This window comes from Rhea americana, unplaced genomic scaffold, assembly GCF_003343005.1.
Source record: "Rhea americana isolate MKP2758 unplaced genomic scaffold, rheAme1 scaffold_182, whole genome shotgun sequence".
NCBI lineage: Eukaryota > Metazoa > Chordata > Aves > Rheiformes > Rheidae > Rhea > Rhea americana.
Genome location: NW_028185950.1, coordinates 557,100 through 578,965, shown reverse-complemented (window position 1 = coordinate 578,965; position 21,866 = coordinate 557,100). Strand labels below are relative to the sequence as shown.

Genomic DNA, 21,866 nt, shown 5'->3' with positions numbered 1-21,866 from the left:
TGAAGGGAGAAGCTTGGGGAGTTTTAGTTTGACCCCTTCTTCCCCCATGAGCTACGCATTATACTTTGTAAAGACTTCTTTGTAGTCTGCTTTTATTTGTGTTTGCTGTTGCAAGGGTATAATTACAAAGATGGTGTGCAGGTTGTGTTTCTGAGTGATAACATGTTGCCTAGGTTGTTGGAGGAATACAGCAATATGCCCCTGAGATGTTACGTTATCTTGCAGTCACACGCTTTGTCTGAGTCTGTTGCTTAATCATCACCTGCTTTTTTTACCGTCTGTCTTTTAGTGTTTTTAATCTGGGATAATATCTCTTTGAAAAGAAAACCTCTTAGTATAAAAGAAAGCCTTCAGATAAAAGGCTACTTAAATTAGCTGGCTACATTCAGTGATACAYGCTACTGGTTGTAATTTACCTCTGTGTGTCGTATTAGCTGTGACTGGATGTGTCGCTTTCTTCTGCAGCTCGTCTGAGCAGCGACAGCAGTGGTTCTCGTGCCTTCTCTCGGGAGCTGACTCTCACGTTTTGTGTGTGYGTGTTTAGAGCAAGGTTTTAACAGACTTGCAAGATGTTGAGTCATATCTCGGCTCTTCTTAGGCATCCGTCCAACCCGAATGCCTTGTTATTCCGGTTCCTTGAACTAAAGATGAGTTGCTTAATTGGAGCTGACCTAGTGTGGCCCCGTTTGGGTTCAGGTCAGAGTTCTTCAGGCCCTGCCGAAGTGCGGAGAACGGCAAACCTTGCTTGGTTGCCTCTATTACTTTGGGTTTGGCTCAAGCAGGTGAACCTAAGATTTGAAGCAGAATGCACCTAATGGGACCAACTTTGCCTGTAATCTTGTATTAGAGTTCATTTATGCACCTCTTCCCCTTTACACAGTTTCCTCCTAAATATTTGCGAGTAAACATCAAAAGCTTTCGGAGACCCACCTGGCTCTGAGTCTCACTGGAAAAATTCTCTAATTTATTTAATGCCTGTTGAAGTAGTTTCTTTGGGTTTTCTGCAGCAGTAACCCCCACCAYGATAAGTTTGGTGTTTCAGCCAGGCAAGAATGAAGGAAGAGATTCCAGACAGATGGGTGTGCTSGTGGCTCTAATGGCACTGGAGTGCTCACGGCCTCCTGATTGGTGTGTCCCACTCTAATTCTTTGTGGTCCCAATAACAGCCTCAAGGTCTGAAGGCTTTTTCCACCAGTTCCAACTGGCAAACACTACTGTGTTTTCTTTAGGGGTGCGGATGAGGTGTGGCCTGCTTCTAGAACCATCTTGACGTTGTTGTATGATAATATTTCAGCTGGTAGTCGTTGATGGTTCCTTGAGCTCCTCCAGTACTGTTGTTGTTTGTTCCTTTCTTTGAGTGGCACTGGCTAGTTCRCACCTTTAATTCTGAGGACTTAAAYTACTGACAGGATTTGRGGAGATTTGGGCAGGATTTGCAGTGTGGAAGTTTGGACAATCAATGGTCTTGTGGTTGTTTCTGGGCTAACATGAATGTCACCTCTATTGYCACCAGGTAGTTCGTTGTCTCTGGCATGCCTGTTTCCCAAACATGCTCATGTAGGTGACAAAATGTAGTTTGCAATAGATAGCATAAGTCATTGCAGCTGACAGTTGGGTTTTGTTAATAGAGCAACAGATCTATCGGATTCTAGTTCCTTGGGCTCACCCTTCGCTGAAGATCAATAGGCAGACGGAGAGCAAGAGAGACTGTCAAAGCTGAACCTGCTGGCATTTTCAATAGGATTTCTCTCTGTAAGTCTTCCCTGGAAGTGGCTTGTGGACTGGCAAATGCCACACATTTACAAATACCTCCATGCACAAATATTGATTACCTCCTTAATAAAGGTGATTTAGGAATGATGTGAGTTTGCTCTGAAGGATGTTCCAGCTAGGCCTGTTCAAAAGAGTGTGCTTATGTGCGTGAGGAAAAGGGCCATAGGTTGCAGAAGGAAAAAAAATTGTCTAAAATCCATTGCAGTGCTTAGTTTGGATCAAATTACCGGTYGTATAGGCCACAAAGATCTGATAGATTCACGAGTGAATAGACCAGATATATTGTCCTTTGATTAAGAAAGCTGAAGGTAAGCTGGGAAGCCTTGGCTCTACTCCTACCTTGGCTCCTGGCTTTTTGTTGTTGCCTTGCTTCAGGTATTTCATTTTATGGACTCTGGAATGGATATCATGCACAAATTGTCATCTACTCAGTGTCTGGTGGACCTCTTTGAATTCTTCTGACTTTCAGCCCTGACCTAAGGGGCAAAGTCATTGCTTTTACACTGTGCAAGAGAGCAGTGAGGAGAACGGCAGCAAGATGTCCAAATTCCTTGGTGCTTTCTCCTCTGCTCTAGTATGCATAAATCTCTGAAAAGAGCGGATCCAGAGGCAAGGCTGCCAGTTTATGAAAGCTGATGCCCTTAAGTGGGGGTATTTGTTTGTGTACCTTTGTGAAAGTCATTTAATTTCTGAAATGCTATTTCAGACATCCCAGCCTTCCTGAATAATACTACTCTGGGACATGTTGCAAAGATAGAACAGTTGTGGATGAAATCTTTCTTAAGTTTATATGACAGATGAAAAGGTTTGTTGCTACTGACCTTAATGCAACAGCTCTTCTCTCGGCAGCCTGCGGCTACCTGTTCTGACAGTGCCACGTCAGAGCAGTCAAGTTGTTTTTCTGTTATGCTAATGGCTCTCACTGAAGTGACTGCTGAGTAAAGGAAAACGCAGGGTAAAATTAGGAATCACTTCAAATGACTTGGATTAAGATTGGATTTGAGAGCACATTCTGATTTACCGTGTGCTGGAGTTCACGGAGAGGCAGAAGAGTGCTTCAGGTCCCGCAAYGTCTGCGAGGACGGCACGGTGCCAGCGCCAGGCTGGAGGGCCACCGCTGATGCTGTTGGACCCGGCCACGTCAGTCCCGCTGCTCAGGCGAGATTGTTGGCTGCAGAATGCAAACCCTGGTCCCCCCTCCTTACTCCTTCCGTGGTGTCATGAAGGGGAGGAGAGCAGGACCAAGGCTCATGTGATATTCAAGTGGGAATTTTGGAGAGTGTTCCCAGCGACCAGGATTTTGCTTTTGATACTGCATACTGGTTTTTGTGGAAGGAGTAGACCCTAACTTCTGGCTAGGCTGAGAAATGAAATGCAAAGCCCACCCCATCGCCATTTCTGCTGGCTGAGCTCCAGATCGAGCGCTGAGCACGCGTCTCCTGACGCTGCTCGCCTCTTGCTCAGCCGTCCCTGTGCCTTCCTCCTGCTGAGCTTCAAACCTGATCAAAACCTTGGCTTTGAATACCCACGAATAGCCACGTGCAGGCATCCCCTCCGTTCGGGACTGCCCAGGCGCGTAACGAAAGGTAATTCCCACCCGCACTCTGGCTTGACCCAGAGCGGCAGGGGAGCCAAGYGCAGCAGTTTGTTAGCGGAGAGGACTTGGGACCACGTCTCCTGTGTCTGTTCAGTGCTTTTGTGTCTCGGACCATTTCTGTGCGCGCRCCCCGCATGGTGCGCTCGTAGCGCGCGTTGCTGGCTGGGGAGGGGATACTTTTGCYTGTGCTGGTGAGTGGTAAGAGGAAGCCAGGGTAAAATGATGCTGATCTTAAGAAAATACAGCCCTTGTTTAGTCAGGCTAAGAGCAAAGGGGTGAGAGCTACCGCCATTCAGCTGAAGAGCCATCATGGTGCAAGCCCTGCAACGGGGTGATTCGAACCGCACAAGAAACGCAAGCAAAGTTGGGTCCTCTCCTCCACCTGGTCCCCAGGGACATTACGTCGGTCACTTTGTGCTCTTGGCAGAACAWTTTTTTCCTTATTGGCATCCAGCCTCATTTTTCAAAAAAAGGAGGCTATGGTTGCGCTTCCCCTTGGATTTTGTGCCCAACTATTGCACGATCTGATTTGGATAGGATTTTGTCTCTCTAGAGCTTTACTCGTTGCTAAACTCGTGGAATTAGAGCTGTGCGCAAGCAATTCTCATGATCGTTTTTCCCATTCTCCTGTTTTTCTTCAACTATGAAGCTTAAAACTGCAATTTGAAAGTTGTTTTAATTGTTCAGTCTAGGCTGTAATTCCATGGTCTGCAGCATTAATGACTCGCCTCCTGACAAAAGCACATGAAACGCAAATACTGTACTTGTGGGGTTTTATCTGTCAAAAAATCTGTSTCTCTGTCTCCTTGAAAGCACCCAAGAGATGTTATCTCCATAAAATACTGGTTGTCTGTGAGTGGCTCAGCATGAAATGGAAGTTGCTGAGTTATATATGTATGCGATGCAGATGCTCTGAATTGAGGAAGGGGCTCATTTGCTTTATTCTTTTTATTCTCACTTCAAAATAAAAGAGAGATGAGACTTTTGGGAAATTGATATGTGAGAGGAACAATCCCGGAGAAGGCAGTCTGAAGAAAGCACGTTTTCTGTGTTTGGAAGAAGGCGTGAAAGGAGAGGGAATAGATAATCCCATTTCCTTTGATGATTTATCTGGCTAAGCCCAGCAGATGGGACTTGCTTTTTACTCTTTTGTTCTCCATTGCTATGTTTTGTCCAACTAGGAACTGACTTTCTTGCTTATAAGTCGTAATATAATTCACAGAGTAGAATACTTAATGGTGTGTGTATATATTTTTTTTTCCTCTCTGGAGGAGGGGAGTATGTATGACAGGTAGTGGTTTTTCATCTGGGGGCATAGACCTTAGCAGACCACACTAGCAGTAGATCTAGGTTCGTTTAACTGAGATACCAGGAAGTAAAAGGACTAAGATTTCTGACAAAGTTATAGAATAGCTAGGCACAAAATGCTAGATTGCTAGTGGGAAATCAATGGCTTTTCCTACCAGGCTGTATAGCCTTTATGGCATTGCRCATTTGGTTAAAAGCAGAATTTTCTGTTAGCTTTTTGTGTGGTGCCTGGCATAGCGTTTCCAGCTGTTGAGCAGAAATTCAGTAGGCTGCACAGGATAGATGAATATATTTTGCCCCCCTCCCCATTCCTATGTGGCTTTCAACGTTATTAACTCAGGCTGAACCCTTAGACAATGTAATTAAAGGATCTGCAGTTCCCAGTAAGTAGAAGATGCATGATGTGAGGATCTTGTGCGTAATGCCCAAATCTCTTTCATATTATCATAAAAGCAGGGGGAATTTCAACTTTTCTTGGTGGCAGTGCTTGGAAAAGATGCAACAAATGCTAAGCCTGTAGTGGTCAGGCTGAGTAAAAAGGATCATGAAGCTGATATACACAGTTTGATGTAGCTTAAATTACTTCAGATGGCTTTTSCGGCATTTCTAGTAATCCATTCAATCCTGAGGGCATTAAAATGCCTGATCAGAAATGTAGTGTACTGGTTGAAATACCCACACCCACATATTTCAAGGGAACCTAGCTGGCCTCTTGCTTCCTCTCACTTCTGAAGATGACATTTGGGCTCCTTAGTCATGTAGAAGGTTACTGGCAAGCTTGAATTTCTTTTAAAAGGTCTATGGTCAGTGTGCCATCAGGTCTGTAAAACTGTTCTGCAAATTAGCATTGATTCAACCTAAACAACTTGCAAATGATTGTATCCCTCCCAGGGGTGTCCAGAGATGTGTGGTTCCAGTAAGTTATGTTAGTGTCCATCAATAAAATGTGCTGATTTTAGGTGAAAACTGTTGCTCCTTCTCAGTGGATTCTCTGATCTCTCTCTAGACGAACTRAAGGCGCCCCTGGAAGAGTATGTCAATAAACGATACCCGGGACTTGTGAAGGTAGTACGCAACCAAAAGAGGGAAGGCCTTATCCGAGCTCGTATCGAAGGCTGGAAAGCTGCCACTGGCCAGATCACTGGATTCTTTGATGCCCACGTGGAGTTCACTGCTGGCTGGTAGGTGCTGAACCTCATCATGGTATTAGAGTGTGTTTGTGAGAAGCATGGGATAGTCCAAAGTTCTGTAAGGAGATCTCTGGAAGAAGATCCACTGGATTAGTAATCCGCACTCGTCTGGTACGGAAGGAAGATGGGAAGTGCTGTATCCAGTGAGATGTGGTGGGGTGATATTGTCAGATATGAGGAGAATCYTTACTTGCCCTTCTTTTCTGTAATCATTCTACTCCCTCCTTTTATGCACCCCTGGGACACACACTGTTTGTTTGTTTGTGTTTTTGTGTTGATTTTCCACTTCATTAGCCCCAAGTAGTTTCTGGAAGTTAGAAAAAAACAGTTAGACAAGGAATAGAAAGTCTTTCCTGCTTTCTTGCCCTTTGCAGCTGGATCCCACTGGGGAGGGCTTGTGTTTCAGACTGATCTGTCTCTTCTGCAGCTAAGAATAAGTGCAAAGGTGCAGAAGCAGTGAAAGGCATATCATAAGGACTTTTTCAGAGATTCAAAGCATTTTAGTTTGTGTTCTGAGCTTGAGTCTTGATCATGAGAAGAGCCTGAGAATGCTTTTTTTTCTCTTTTTTTCCTCTAAACAAATTTGAAAAGGAAATGCTCCCTGTTTAGAAAACTGGAGGTAGAAGAAGCTATCCTGCATGTAATTTGAACAGTGAAAAAACATCCTCAAGGAAGAATCCTGCAAAGGAAAAATTCTGGGCAGTTATTGGATTCGTCATAACAATAATGCAGCTGACGGGTATATTTAGAAGGCTATTTTGAATGTTGATGTCTGTATTCCCAGCTAAATGTTCCTCTTTTCAGGTCATTAGGTCTTCACACCTGATTTTATTGATATGTCTAAGAAACTACARTTTACTGAGCTGTTGAGCTGTTGCAGTAGCTTTTCTAGAGATAGAAAGTGAGCTTTTCTGCAGCATGGGCTTGACTCACTCTGTTATGTACCCTCTGCTTTCCCTGAAGGCATCAAGAGTGGAAATGGTTTCTTGTGTTGGCAGGCTGAGCCCTGGTTGATCAGYGGCTCCTGCCCTCATGAGATGAGGCTGACCTGCTGCTCTCTGAACACGTTTGACTGGGTCTGAACAGGAGTACTAGAGTTGAATTTTGGAGCTATAAAGTCCATACATGGATCCTTGAACTGTGTTTCAGGAAAGAAAAGACCCTTCAGATAGTAGTCCTGCTTTCAAGAATTTACCTATTTTGCTCAGGATTTTTTTTTTTTTCTGGACTCGAGAAAAGCTCAAGCTAGGTATATCAGAGTTCAAACAAAACAAAACACACTAGTTATGGCCTKCTTTGCGGAAGACAAGTCTTCAAGCCAGGCTTCCTATGTTCCCCCAGCAAAATGTGGATTGCATTTTCATGCAGGATGTCCTTCTGTGCAGGAAAGTGGTAACTTGCGTGCTGTTGCCATATAGATGCGCATCCGAGTTTTGCAGAAGATCACTGTCCGTATGCAACAGAGGTACCTAAGAGCAGCCATGCTGTGGCAAACCAGGGGCATATCTAGCCTGCTGTTATATCACTAGCAACATCCAAAAGCCTAGGAAAAGGCATAACAGCAGGACTGGCATGTATGGTACTTATTTGGAGTATTCTGCCAGCCTGCAACTATTTGCAGATGCGAGACAGACKTGTCTTCTATGTACTCAGCAACCCTTCTTGCATTCATTGTGAGCTTTTATCTCCTGTTGAGCTTGCATAAGCTTTTAGCATTCACAGCATCCTTTGAGGAGCTCCACTGCTTAACTACCTTCTGAGTAATGGGCTAACTCTTTTTGTTTGGYGTTGAACCTTGTACCTACCTGTTTTATTTGATGGTCCATAGCTGTTGTATGGAAGGAGTCACTAGGCACCTTCTTTATGCCTGACTGTGTAGTTGGTCTATGTTGCACAATTAGCCCTTAATTAATGTACTGTTGGATTTCTTGGTTGTCTTAGTAAAGATCTCAGGAAAGCTCATATTTAAAACATGGAAATTTTTTGAATTAAAAAGTTAATAACATGGAATTAATATTTAGTGATGCTTTTAAAACTGGTATTCCAGTCAAAACATGATGTACTAGCTCTGCAGGAAAAGACAAGTTCCAGTTTCAGAGGCTTTCGTTCATTTCCATAGGTTAATGTCTGAGTTTGTGGAAAATAGTTCTTTACTTGCACTGATAGTCTCAGCTGGTCCATGAATTTTGCATAGGAAAAGTCAGATGTGCAGGAGAGCCCTAAAGCTCCCCAGAAACATGGGGCTGTGACTGTTTAAGCTCTCTMTATAGTGACCCTTCCTGTAGGCAAATTGATGGTAGTTCCATGCAATGATGTGTCCAAGGGGGAAATCCCGTGAAGCAGAAGCACTGAAACCTCTTGCTGCATCTCYGTGGTGGCTGGCCGATCTTTACAAGCCTCTGAGAAATGATTTTTTAAACTCAGCAATGTAAATTCTTTGTCCTTAAGTGCACTTTCCATGCTGATAAAAGCAGGGTCAGGTGGAGTGGTAAGAGCAAGGCCAATGTGTTGTAATCTAAAGTCCCTTGCTGAGTCTGAGGAGCCTCATGGTAGTCGCTTAGCTCCTCTGGGTGCATTTTGCCATTCGTCTCAAGACAGTGATGCTGCTTGTGAATGAGAGTGCAGACGGGACCATGATATTCCCTTCTGTTACCAGCAGTGATGGGGATGCCTGCTTTCTTTGTTTCTTTTGTCCTCAATTAAATGCATGAGCTGTAGAAAACCTGCAGCATCTGTCTGTGTGTTACCGGAGAAATTAATGGTCTCTTCCTGCCCTCTGCTTCTTTTTGCCRCTTAGGGCTGAGCCAGTACTTTCGCGCATTCAGGAAAATCGCCGGAGGGTCATTCTTCCCTCGATAGACAACATCAAGCAGGACAACTTCGAGGTGCAGCGTTACGAGAACTCTGCCCACGGGTACAGCTGGGAGCTGTGGTGCATGTACATCAGCCCCCCCAAGGACTGGTGGGAYGCCGGCGACCCCTCGCTGCCCATCAGGTAGGTCGCCGAGCCTGCGTTGCGAGGCAAGGGGCGGACAGATAAAGCGAGGAAGGTGTTTCGGAGCGGTCGGCTCTAGTGCGGTAACGTCAGGCTGCCCGTTGTGTTGTAACGCGAGCCGAGAGCGGGCGCTTTGGGCTTTACGATGGCAAAGAGATTCGGAGGGCTGTACGGTTCGGTAACGCTATGCCGAAACATTAGGGAGGAAGAAGAATTTTGTAGAATTGTGCTTTTGTATGTTTAACTGCATGTGACAAAGTCGCTTTGCTTTAGTTAYGGCATTAAATTTTTGCAAATAGTCAGAAATGAGATGCTGATTCTTGTGCAATGAGCTGTGTATACTCACAAGGTATGCCRATGGGTTTTTTCAAGTAGAAATGTRTTTCCTTTTAGGAGAAACTTGCCGTAAAAATGTATTTTTACTTTTTCTAACACTGAGGCTTACGTGGTCAATGAACTCCGCAACGTTGCCCACTCCCTCAAAGATTTTAGGCATGAGACAGACTGGTTTGGACAGAGCATAAAAGAAGGAATATCACAGCRTAGATGGGGGACTGGAGTTGCTGTATGTGAGAAGTTCAATTATGTTCTCTTGATAGCCCTAAGTGTCGGAAGTGATGCTCTGATCAGGAAAGCTTTTTCAGTCAGGTGAATGGAATATAACTTGGTTAATATGGGGAAAATTTGCTCCCAGGCATGTAACAGCCTGGGATAAATGCAGCTACACAAATGTATAGCTGATATAAATCAAAATATCTGTGCTTTTGTCAATGATTTAATCCATGGAAGCTGATACTAGATCTATTCCAATTTATATAGCAGCCTTTTTATTCCTCTGGGCTTTGCTTCCTTGCTCCAGGTGTCATACGGAGCTATTAGTGGAGGAACTGACGGTTTACACTGGACAGGCGTCAAGCCTTTGAGGGATAGACAGTTATTTTTAACCAAATGCAAGTCGCTGGGGTTGTTAAAGGCGTGGATGAATGCCTGGGGTATACAAAGGTGAAGCTGAGGAGTTCAAAAGCATTTTAAAGCAATGTGTTAGTAATGCAGCTGCTGTAGCAACCCCTAAGGCAGTTTGACTTCCCAGTGGTCAAACTGGCAGCTGCGGAGGATCATGAAAGTGGACGATCTCTGAGAGAAGCCTTTCTTGGCCTGTCTAGATGTCTAAATCAGGGAATTATTGCAGGGAGAAGCAGTTTTATTAAGCTGAACTGATGTAGTTGGGAGAAACAGGCAGGCTTTGGGCGTACAGGATGCGCCCTATGACAGTGGAGACACTACTCCAGGGCCTTACTGTGGTCAAAAACTGGCAGGCAAGAAGCACTAATGAAACTGGACTCACTCAAATGTAACATTTAGATGTATGTCGTGACCTTCTGGTGTGCTCTCCTCTGTGAATCTGATTTTTGTTTTGATTTCAAAGTGTTAATAGGCTTTTTTGTGGGGGGAGCAGTTAAGGGAAGCAAGYGATAGAGATGGATCTGGAAATGCAAACTTGTTTGTAGAAGAAACCAAGGTTTAATGGCAGAGCAGATGAGAAGGGGAAGAAAAAAGATGGGGAAAAAAGTGAGCAACTGAGGAGGAAAGAGGGAGAGCTATGGTAAGCTGAAGAAAATGGAAGGGTTGAAGAGCCAGGAAGAGAGTGGATGGTGAATTCAAGATACAACCTGACTGTGCTTGCAGGCAGCCCAAGATGGGGGTCCTTTGAACTGGCTTGGGTGGGCTGTAGTACGTTGCCAGTGCCCGGTGCAGGGAGGTGGAGAGAAGGCACCGAGCTGCTCCGTGCTCTTGTCTCACTGTAGCGCTTGCGTTCTCCGTGGGTTGGAAGTACAGACGTTCGCTTGCGCGTTGGCTGGAGCAGATGCTCCAGCATCYGCGGGGCTGCTCTGGGCATGCTGAACAGCTCTAGCACTGCTTCTAGAAACAGGCAAGATGAGAACAGACTTCTCTGTTCCAGCTTGATTTTTGGATTCTGTTTCTTTGAGATCCTRCTGTTGCTTACAAGGATGTTGTAGGCCTGTATGATTTACAGAGGAGAAGCGTATGTGGTAGAGGGAATTTGTGTGGAGGCAGAACGGTCTAAGCTGCTAACAGCTTGGGCCTTAACAGTGAGATGCAGGTAAAAGCTTCCTCTTCGGCAATGCAGATACAGTGGGGAGGGTGGGGGGCAGACTGGAGGTCCTGACTTTGACTCTGRCTCCCCAGATGTGGATCCTGTTACCAAAGGCAGCTGCTAAGACCAGGAATGTAAACGGAGTCGTACAACTGCTGGACACTTGCACAAGTATCCAGAACGAGCACCACTCTTTTTTGCTTGGTTTGACTTTGCCAGTGGATAGCGTTCAGCTTTGAGCAGGTGATTGCTGCTTTATGTGCTTCTGATCTGCTGCTATAGAGACAATGTGTCAGCTGTGGAGGCATCACCTGAGGTTCTTTGGCGTCTGTTCAGCAGAAGGTCGTGTGATTCTTATGTTGCGCTTTTTTTTTTTTTTAATCTATGCATGATGATAAAATATGAAGGGATGTTGAGTCATATTTCTGCATTAAACACACTGTTACTGATTTCAACAGCCGGGAGGTCAGAGAGGTTTGTCGGTCTGCTCTATGATACCCATGGTGCCCCCATTGCTCCCTCTTTTGGAGGGGTGACGCTAACGTGGCTGGTGTCCCTTGAGGCCCATCAGGTCTGGTGGACCCTGCCATCTCAGGGRTTTGCCTGCCTGTCTGCTGAGCTAAGTTTAACCAGCAGTGAAGCAGGGATTGGAGACCCTTGCCTGGCTTTAACATGGGATGTGCGTTGTGGTTATCTGCTCTGACTTCATCAGAGGTGCCGGTGATGTGCACACTGCTCCTCCAGGTCATGGTGTGTGGGAGTCGGGGCACAGGAGTGGAAGTGAGCGTGGATGGAAGGGCGATGCCTTTGGTAAACTCTGGGAAAGAGCTTCTGTAACAGGCACAGTAGCCTCACAGTGATGTTAAATAATTAAAGAACTTACTAAAATAACATTGTTAACATGCACTAAGGGAAGGATTATGGGAAAGATAAATGGGTAGTGTCCACAACAAAAAGCTAATGAAAAATACTGTCTCTTTCCATTATGTTGTGTAACCATATACAGACCAGAAATAAATGACTGCAGTTATTTTTTTTGTCATGTGAGGCTATGAAACTATGCATTTCATGACAATATTTGCATGAAAGGAATACCAGTGCAGTACTCCATGTAATTATGCAAGGAATTAGAGGAAATTTCTTGAATTACGATATACAAAGGTACATTAGTGACCTTTTAGGATAAAAAATGGAGAGAGAAATAAAGGCAGTTTGCTCCTTATTTGGTTTTATACTGTTGGTGCATTGGTTTTATACTGTTGGTGCATTGACAGCCCCAGGAAAAGTCCCCCTCATGGATCAGAGAGATGTGTCTGTGTGGGGGATGCTGTAGCATGCTCACAAGCCTCTGTGCATCCGGACCTACCAAATATTCCGCTGCAGAGGCTGGAGACAGACAGCTGTGGGAATACGTTTGGAGACGATTTTTTCTCATGGATAATTCACAAGATATAATTATCCAGGCAAAGAGAACTGATGGCTTGAAACTCATCTAAAATATGGCCCAGTCTCAAACTGGCTCTAGGCTCCCACTTTATCCAATAACATCCCCACAAGGGAATGATCTCCCATAATGACTAGGAGGGATGCTGGTGTAATACATGGATTCCATAAAATGTTGTCTTTCATATTTCTTTCCATTAACATTTAAAAACCTGATGCACAAAGATCCCCTTGCTCTTAGCACTGAGTGATGCATGCAAGTGCTTCAGAAACCGGCTTTCCGTGCCAGACTTAGGACTTGCTCTGACTAGCTCTGCCTAGAAGATAAACTTGTGATTATAGTGCAACATATCATATCTAAATTAGATGTCCTAGAAGAGGAAGACAGTAAGTGACATAAGGATCTATGATGAATGTTTCTTAACTTCATCAAATGAGCTCCCATGGAATTTTTCTGGTTTCCTCCTCCGGATAGCGTAGATGAGTGTATGTAAGTGAATATGTGTGCTGAAATATCTCGACCTACTTTGTGCTAGCAGATGTAGGCAAGATTTATCCAGTCCTTTGCTATTAATCGTATAGCATTGATCAGTTTACTGAGTGCCCAGAAAACCTGGGTCTTGAAGAAAACCGGAACAAAGCTGATGCTTTCTATGTTCTCTGGGAAGCACAAAAAAAAGGTCATTTGGAAATGCAGTGAAATTGCAGATTATCTGGAAAAAGAGTATTCCAGAGCCTGAATCTACCTTACCCCATGGTCTTGGGAATTATTAATTTCACACCTGAAAGAACATGATTTTTTTGGGGGAGGGGGGGAGGAGTGCTTCTTAGTGTGTGGGTCCCCTCTGCTGCTGCAGCACGAGTGGGCTGCTGGTCCAAATGCTACCGGTTTCTTCTGGTTAGCTCTTCAGGTTTGTGCTGCATCAAGTTTCATTGAAAAACAGCTTTAGAGAAACTGCTGATATCCGGAAGATTTATGGCCAGACATACTGATCACTTTTCCCTTGCAGGACTCATGTTTTATAATTATGTATATATAAGACAATGACAGTTCCAGGGGTCTGATTCGCGAAAACAATTCACGGCACTCTTGAATCCGTGCCTCTTCAGGAAGCTAAGCAAGAGGATAGTGCATATTAAGCAGCCTTGAGGAAGAGGGACACTTACCYGAGTGTGGAGCTTGGGGTCACTGTGCTTTCCTGGTCTCTGTGTAACCCTCCGGGGAGATGAGACACTTCGATCTTGGCTGCTTGCTTGGTGGGTCCATGGGCAGTGTTGTGACCCCACTGTTCCCAAATGGCTATAAATAGATTTCCTGGCCTCCTTTTGGTGTTTTCCACACTCAGCTGAGTGAATCAGTTCAGTCCAGTGGGCAAAAGCACCGCTGAGCAGCTTCAGTTAGTTGGTGAAATGCCCCTTAGTGTGGCATTTCACTGAAGGTGAAGGCCTAGGGTGACTTGGAGATGGTGAACAGGCCTTTTTCCAAGCATGCAATGTGCAGAGTGCCAGCTGTGCACTGACTGTGAAGCAGCTAGCAGGTTAAATTGGTCTTCGGATGGGGCTTTGTTGCAGCTGTTTTATGTAGGGCTTAATCTTTATTGGTGTTGGAAGACAAAGGCTCATTTGATTAGTATTAAGTTCACTGTGAGTAGGAAAGCGCTTTTGAGAGTTAYGGTTTGTAAAAGAATAGAAAGTCTGGCGGATTTTTTTTTTCCTGAAGATTAAAATAATTTGAATTAACTCACCCAATTACCTGTTATCTCAGCCTCACAAATACTAATGAATTTGCTTTCGCAACGTACTTATGAAAGAGAGAACTCTTATCCCTCTTATAAATGAGGCAGTGGTCAAGATGGAGAAAAATGAGGAGTTTGAGGTTATTAAATGTAATATATGTGAGCGGTGAAAAGGTGCCTGATTCTACTGCTTAACAAAATTTTTGCAGTGTTTATAATGAACTATTCTCCGTTTGTAGRCTGCAAATGGCAGTGAGGTCTCCCACCTTTCTTGCTGTCCATTTTACTCACAGTAAACCCATGAGGATTTACTTGTAGACTTCCCATTGTGTTATTTTTAATATTATTACTATTTCAGAAACTATCTCAGCAACATCGTGTCAGAACAAGGGAATAATCTTTTTGCCCTTGACATGGATGCATTTGCCTTGGGGGCAGGTTGAGCTGAGAGGAAAGGTAATCGTTTCGGAGATGCAACTGCTTGTTTGTTTTGTAGATTCAGGTATAAAATTATGAATGAAATCCCTCTGCTGACCTGGTATTTTGTTGGGTCAGGCTGTAAGATTCTGGATGGCCAGATCTTATTTTTTTCTTAATGCTTCCAGCAGCCGTCACCATGTGACAGCTTTCAAAAACACCAAAATACTGTGTTTTCTTTATTTTCATTTCTTAGTGGGTCTCTGTCAGCCTAACCGTTGAGATTTCTTGCAGGCARTTGTTACAGCCCAGAATATGCACAAATCTTTAAATGACCATAGGACTGAAAAACAAAATGCTCTGGAATAACCTCTAGCCTCCTGCAGTATTGATGCAAGTGAATTTTCAGGTGTAGGACAGTTTTCTTTCTCTTTGAATCCTCATTTTTGCAGGGATTAGCATGCTACGGCACTGTATCAAACCTTCAGTAGATAGCTGCACACAAGCCTGCTTAAACTATTACAGATATTTTCACCATCGTTTGAGTATCCAGTGTGGAGTTCTGTCAGAAGGCATCCAACAACTCTGAGATGTTGTAGTCCATTAAACGTAGATAACATTGTGAAGACCGGGCAGAATTTCAAGGATTACTTACTGGGTTTTTTTGTTCGTTTGTTTTGGGGAAAAAAAAAATCAAACTCCCTAGAAAACTGTTTGTACGGACCCCAGAATATTTTTAAAACTAGTGCTTCCTGACTTTAATTAGAATCTATGAACATCAGTAAGATTCTTGTTTCTGTATAAATAGTTTTAAAACGCTCTTGCTTTTCTGGCTGGGCTGCTTCTGAAGTCAAAGGAAAAGCTGATTTCCATAGGAGCCAGACATGGAGCAGCAATGGAAACCTCACCTGGTGTTTCTGAGGAGACGCTTCGTGCAGACACTTGCTTATAGGGATTCTAAGTATGTGCATGTCATTACAGCGGCTGAACGCTTACGGAGCTCTTCAATGGATTTGTATACAATTTTAATCAAAAATACACAAAGATGAGTTGATGATGATGGCAATCCATTTCTGCCTCTAAAACCCCCTTTCATAAGCAGCTCAAAGAAAATGAAGTTCTGTGTTGGCCACCCAGATGCTTTGTTTCCCAAAGTTTGATTCCCTTGCAAACCCCATTTCTTTCAGCGTGCCCCGGAGGTTGGATCCCACTATCGCACGAACAGCAAAAATCCTGGCAGACTGGGCCAGATCTGGGAGCAATGTGGATGTACTGCCCCGAGCCTGATTTTGTTAGTGCTTATGGGAAGCAAGCTGGCAAAAGCATCTTCTGCTGTAGACTTTGGAACAAATCAAGACCAAGCYATCCTCAGGGTGACTGCTGGAGACTGGTGCTTCCAAATACGTTGGTCTTAAAATTGAACCTTGGTCACTCTTGACTGCYGTAATCAGAACAGAGGCCTGTGAAACCAAGCTAACAAAACTAGTAATGAAGGGATTTTTTTCCCCCCATCATTACTGATATGGGGCAGCCTTATTTGGGTTCAGACTCTAGGAGAGGGAACCTTTGGGTCAATAAACTATGTCATCCAATTTGGGATTAAATTATGATCATTAGTGTTTTAGCAGCTTCAAAAGTACTTTGCAAGGAACCTTTTCAGTTCTCTTAATTTGGGTTTGCCTTTTAGGCAGAAGTTTTGCTAGGTAACAGGTCTAGGTGCAAAGGAAAAATATTTAATTGACTTTCCTTATTTTAATTTTAAATGTGACTTTGTATCAAGGAGAAGTCARCTCCAAGTAGCTATGCAAAGTGGCTTTTGCTCACTAGAGGGTTGCTTTTAAGCTCCTAAACTTCATAGAAATTCCCTTGATATAAGGAACTTGCTGTGGGCTTTGGACAGTTCAAGGCTTGAATCGCCTCTGTCATGCATTTTTATGATGAATGCTGTATCTGGTAATTTTAATGCTACTTAAATTAATGCAAAGCATGAGAGAAGTTTGTATACTGTCTGGTTTACAAGACTTGTGTCATTGCATGAAGGACTATGAAGCCTCTGCTTCGGGTGTATCTGAGATTTAAGTGTATGTAGGTTGTTAATGGTAGCCCAGGTGATGACTAGCTATGTCCATGATGTTTCATGCTGCATCTTGTTTCAAAAGATTTTCCATTTCCATAAAACTGTCCTTGTAATTGTGAATGTTGGATGCTTCTGAGAGCTCCGAGGCTCATCCAAAGCCCACTGAAACCAATGGAAGGATTCCCACCGATTACTAAGGCTTAGRAGCAGGGCCTACAGGCCATCTGTGGTGTGGATTTTTTTTTGTTTGTTTTTGTTTTTTAAATCAGAGGGTCAGAGGAAAGCTTTGGGAAGAAGACTGACATTTCTGCAGCTTTGGCGCATCATGGAAATGTCATCTTAGACATCGAAATATCATGGTGCAGGGACCAGAATGGGCTCACATGTGTCCAGTTTGGCCAAGTGACCTTCAAAAAGGCCACTTTTTTTTTTTTTTTTTTTTTTTTTTTTTTTTTTTGGTAGACAGCTACAAGCACAGCCTTGTTTTCATTGAAACACTGCTCTTTGCTAAACTTCAGGCCTCTTGCAGGTAAATCTTCAAGTCCTCCTTTGAGGATCAAAGCCAGCAGAGACTTTTCCTAAAGAACCTTTCAAGCTGGGCTAGAGATGGTTAACCTTGGAGCTTGCCCCTTCACGAGGTGAACGGAGTGCAGAAAGCAAATCCACCTTCCTGAAGGGCATCATAATTTATTGGGATAAAATGTTTATGCGATTCCTTTCCGTAAAGAAGGAAGTCTGGGTCTGCTGAAAGAACTTGCCTCTGTGTTTTTAAAGCTTTACATAAGATGACCATATTGATTTAAAAAAAAAACAAAAAACAAAAAAGCTTCTCCTGATTAAAAACGACGACAAGACCTTGCACCGGCAGAACTTTTAATCTGATCCCTAGTCACAAAAACAGCCTTTATTGATGTCAAAGTTGCTTTAGAAAAGGAAAGAGTAAACAGGATTTGGCCTTTAATTTGTAAAGGGTTTTGCTTTTTCAGCGACATTAAATAGACAGAAAAGATGAGGATTGAATTATTTAACAATTGCTAGTAAAATTAAGCTTCAGTCAGCCTGCTTTCGCTGAAATAATCTTATGAATAAAAACAAAGCAATCTGGGGCAACACCAATAAGCAAAGCTCTCATCCTACTGCCTGGGTTGTTTCAAAGTGGCCCGTGAAGTGGTTTTGCAAGTCAAAGCCAAATGGAGCCTTTTCTGTGGTCTGTTCACACTTCCCTTAGGAGGAAGCTGCAGCTGATGGATTAGACAAATGGTTTTTATTTTCAAAACCTAAACTGAGGGGGAATTTTGCAAGAAGGAGTTGGGGGAATTTGAGTCTTTGAATTTCTTTTTTTTTTTTTGGCAATTGGGACCTAAGTGATGTATTGGCTAAAACCAATCTATTCCTGTTAAGAACTAAGTATTTAATGACTTTGGAGGTGGGTGTTCAAAACAAAGAAGTGATAATCGATTTGATTGCGCATGGTGACAAAATATAGCAGCCCTTCATCAAACAGACTTAAAAGCGTGTTTGAGAGCTGGTGCTGAGGGCTGTGATTTTCTTTCATGTGCACTTTAATTCGCTGTCCTTTTCAGTCAGTGGTGCATAAATAGGCATAATTTAAATTAAACGAAAAATAGATCCTTATTTTCATATCCATCAGTTGGAGCAATAAATATTTGATGCCTGAAAACTCCAAGCTGCCTCCTCTTGGGAACCTTGGAGGCTTTTATAAACTCTCCTGCTCTAGCCTTGCCCAGGGCGCTGAAATACTGGTCTGTGTTGGGTAGTCTAAAGTAAATCTTCTTGAGGTTAAATCTCTAAATATTTAAGCTGTGCTTGCAAAGCCTGTACACCTGGGTGCAAGCAGAAGGCTAGCCTGTCATGTATTTAATAGGCAAARCATATCTTGGGGCTTGTCCACTAAACAGGCAGTTTGCAGGCACAGAGCCAAAGGCTGCAGTCTGGGCTCAGTGTGCTCATTTAGTCCATCTRTGGCATTTGGAAGTGCCTGGTGTCCACACGGGTGGCAAGCAAGGTTCAGGAGTAGCCATTGTTCTTCTAAGTGGCTTCTGGGTTTCCATCACAATGTGCAGTGCTTGGAAATCCTCAGGTTTGAAAAGCTGTGGAAGGACAACTTTGCTAGTTCCTCATGTTTGTGCCAGTGTGGCCCATTGGGGTCACTGCGGAGCCTGTCTGTAGCCAGGTTTTAACCATTTGCTGGAAGTTTAGTGCCTTAGCGTTTTGTATTTGTGTCATTTCCATTTGACTTCTTTAGCTTCTCTGGGGAGGTCAAGGCTAACGTTGCTGGGTGGGTTGTGTGGTGGCACTTTGCTTTGCAGTGAGACTTGACCAAAACAGGTGACTCTGCTCAGGTAGGACAGCGTTCCCTTGCCTACTTCTGTTCTTTCCAAACCTAGGGGCCTTGTGATTCTGACTTGAGCTCAGGAGCAACTGTCTGTGTGTCTGGCTCTGGCCCTTGTCCAGGGGCTCCTAAGCAAACCAGTAAGCCAACATTTTTTCCTCAGTTAGTACTTTTCCTTTCATTCATTGTTCTTATTTCACAGCCTTCACTTTTGGGAAGGATACCAGAGATTGCCTGCTGATGAAGAGCTGACAAACTGAGTGAAGCAACAGATCTAATCTGGGGCTTTAGCAGATCATATCCAAGTCTTTTGTTCCTTTGCTTAAGATTCAGATGGTCTCCAGCCTTTGACCTTTCTGAATTCCCCTGAGGAGTTCCTGCAGGTGTAAGGGTGAATCCAGGCTAGCTAGTGGGGTTGGGTCAACAGCTCAGGGAATGAGTGTGGTGGCATCTTGAGGGTCTAGGTGAGGTGGAAGGACTGCTGATGCTGTAGAAGTCTTTCTCCCACAGAGTAACGGGAGTAGACCAGGCTGCAGAACTGAGCTGTGTCTGGGGAGTGAATTGGTGGTAGCTGTAGGGTGACTCCTCTGACAGGTCCAGAGTGCATGACTGATGTCCTCGCTGCCAGCCCTCTCCGATCAGTTGCCACTTACTCTAAAGATRGGCTTTCCTGCAGGGAAAAGGTGCCAATGCAGTTAATCACATCAGACAGAGGATTTGTCTTGTAAGACACTGAAGCCTGAGTGAAACGGGAGCTGTGAGAACTGCTATTAGTAAGGCGCGGGTTTGGTCTCTAGCAAGCACTGTGGCTCTTCACTGGTGGGCCACGCACACGTCTTGCAGACATAAGGCTTGTTGCTGGATACTGAGCTTTGAAAGAGATRATTTCCTTGTCTCTATGGCAGCCATGTTCCCCTCGTTTGTCGCTGGATATGACACATCAGAGTAACTTGGACTTCCACCAGGCCATTGTGGGTTTGAATCAAGAAAAGTATTTCAGGCTTTGGCAAGAGGTTGACTATTGTGACCTTGAGGATGGCAGGAGAGAAGTAATTTTGTACCTCCCCATACTCACACATGCTCGCYCCCCACCTCCTGGCCTTCCTAGAAGAGTAGTGGATAACCTGGTGTCTGCTGCCTTGAGTGCAGCCTGGCTGTGCCCTATAGGCAGCTTGATGGAGTTGCTATGTACATTAGGCTCCCTTAAAGAACAAGCTGAGGACTGGCAGGCAGTGTCTTTGCTGATGATTTACATTCATATGTAAATGGAAACAYGTTCCCACAAATTTTGTTGGCCGTTTTTGAGGCTTCAGGATGCATCTCTTCCTCATCAATGCCTCTAAATTATTACACGTAGTGACAGCCTGGAGTCTGCATTGGGCTGTAAATAGAAAGCACTGCTGAGTTGTGAAGGCCTTCCAAAAAGCTCTCCAATGGCAGCCTTGTAAGCTTTATGGAATAGCATCAGTTGGGCTGATCCTGAGGGCTTTGTTAAGGAGCCAACTCATCCCTGACTCGAGTTCCCCCCAGCCCAGCATTCAGCCTGGCCCTCTGCTGCTCCCCGTGACTCCAGCTCCTGGATTTTGAAGCCCACATGGAGGGAGGCTGGGGGAGTCTGCACAACTTGTTAAGATTTGTAAGGAGCCCAGATTGGCAGAGGGCTTTGCTTCCCTTCCATAGGTGACCTGGGGAGACCAAAAGACTCTTTCAGGGAAATGAGGATGGGAGCAGAGTTTTTGCTCTGATTGGCTCCCTGACTGAATATCTCCCTTGACACCGACTGGTAAGGAAACCTATTTTTTCTGTGCTAGACACCTTAGCTGTTTAACAAATGCTTTTCTTAGATCCCCATTGCCTTGTAGTTGCTCTGTGCCTTAGAAGTTGCGCAGATACTTGCTAATGAGCAGTCAGGCTGCAGTTGTTCTTAGCTTGATCTAACCAACACTCGTKTTGCTCTGATTAATGTCTGAATGAACGCACCTCTCTTTTGGGGYGGGTTAGAGACTAGTTCAAACCTGCTGTATTGAAGGGAAGAAATCACCCTAGGAGGTGATTTCATCCTGTGTGAGGATGGCCCTTGAGGCTGGGGCCAGACCAGCCTCACCTGCCCTAGGGCAGTGCTTCTGTGCCTACCTTATAGCCTGTCCCCAAAAGTGCACACGGGTCTACCTGCCCTGGGATGACTAGTGGCTTAGTGTCCCCCTGCGAGGCCGTGGATCTTGCATGRTTGCTTTAGCATCCTGGTTTCTTGCAAGTCAGCCTAACAGAGGTGAAGCCCTTGATGCACGTGCTCAAAGCGAGTGTGATGAGCAGGTCAGAGCTGTGCAGGGATGGACTTGCAAGTCTTTTTCCACGCCTGCCAAAATTGTGGAGTTTTATTTCTTCTTTTATTTGRGATTGTGTACTTCTGCTATGCATCCCTTCTTTTGATCTTGTCTTTACCTTGAGTGAGTCTAGTGGCRGTAATTTTGGTATGGTGTGACATCTCTTGAATGTTCCTTGTTCTTCCTGTCTCTCACTGTGGTTTCCCTTCAGGAAAAATCATTCAGTGATTAATCATAAGACTAAATATTTAAGCAAAGAGCTGTCAGTGGCTTTGCTTGGTGCTGCAACACCTCAAAGTTTTGTATTTGCAGCTAACTGGGTTGTTTGAATGGGAGAACTGGACGGAACAGGAGGGTTTCTGATGCTGGGGGAAGCTGGGCTTCCCAGCAGCCACTGTTGTTGGGGGAAAGGAGTGGGGTCCACTGTGGTCTGCATCTGAATCCTCTTCCAGAGAGGTTCGTTGCTCCCCATAGAAGTTTAGTCTTTGTAAATTCTTCACAAAGTCACTGCTTCTAGATGTTTTGCAAGAACTCTTT

At 44.3% G+C, this 21,866-nt stretch overlaps 1 protein-coding gene across 1 annotated transcript in view; it reads left to right on the top strand.

Annotated features, from left to right (window-relative positions):
* Positions 1 to 21,866, top strand: part of GALNT17 (polypeptide N-acetylgalactosaminyltransferase 17) — a 206,146-nt gene that overhangs the window by 77,712 nt on the left and 106,568 nt on the right. The window contains exons 4-5 of the mRNA XM_085302016.1: positions 5,685 to 5,859; positions 8,666 to 8,863. Of these exons, the coding sequence (XP_085158142.1) occupies positions 5,685 to 5,859; positions 8,666 to 8,863 (373 nt within the window). The remainder of the gene's footprint in view (positions 1 to 5,684; positions 5,860 to 8,665; positions 8,864 to 21,866) is intronic.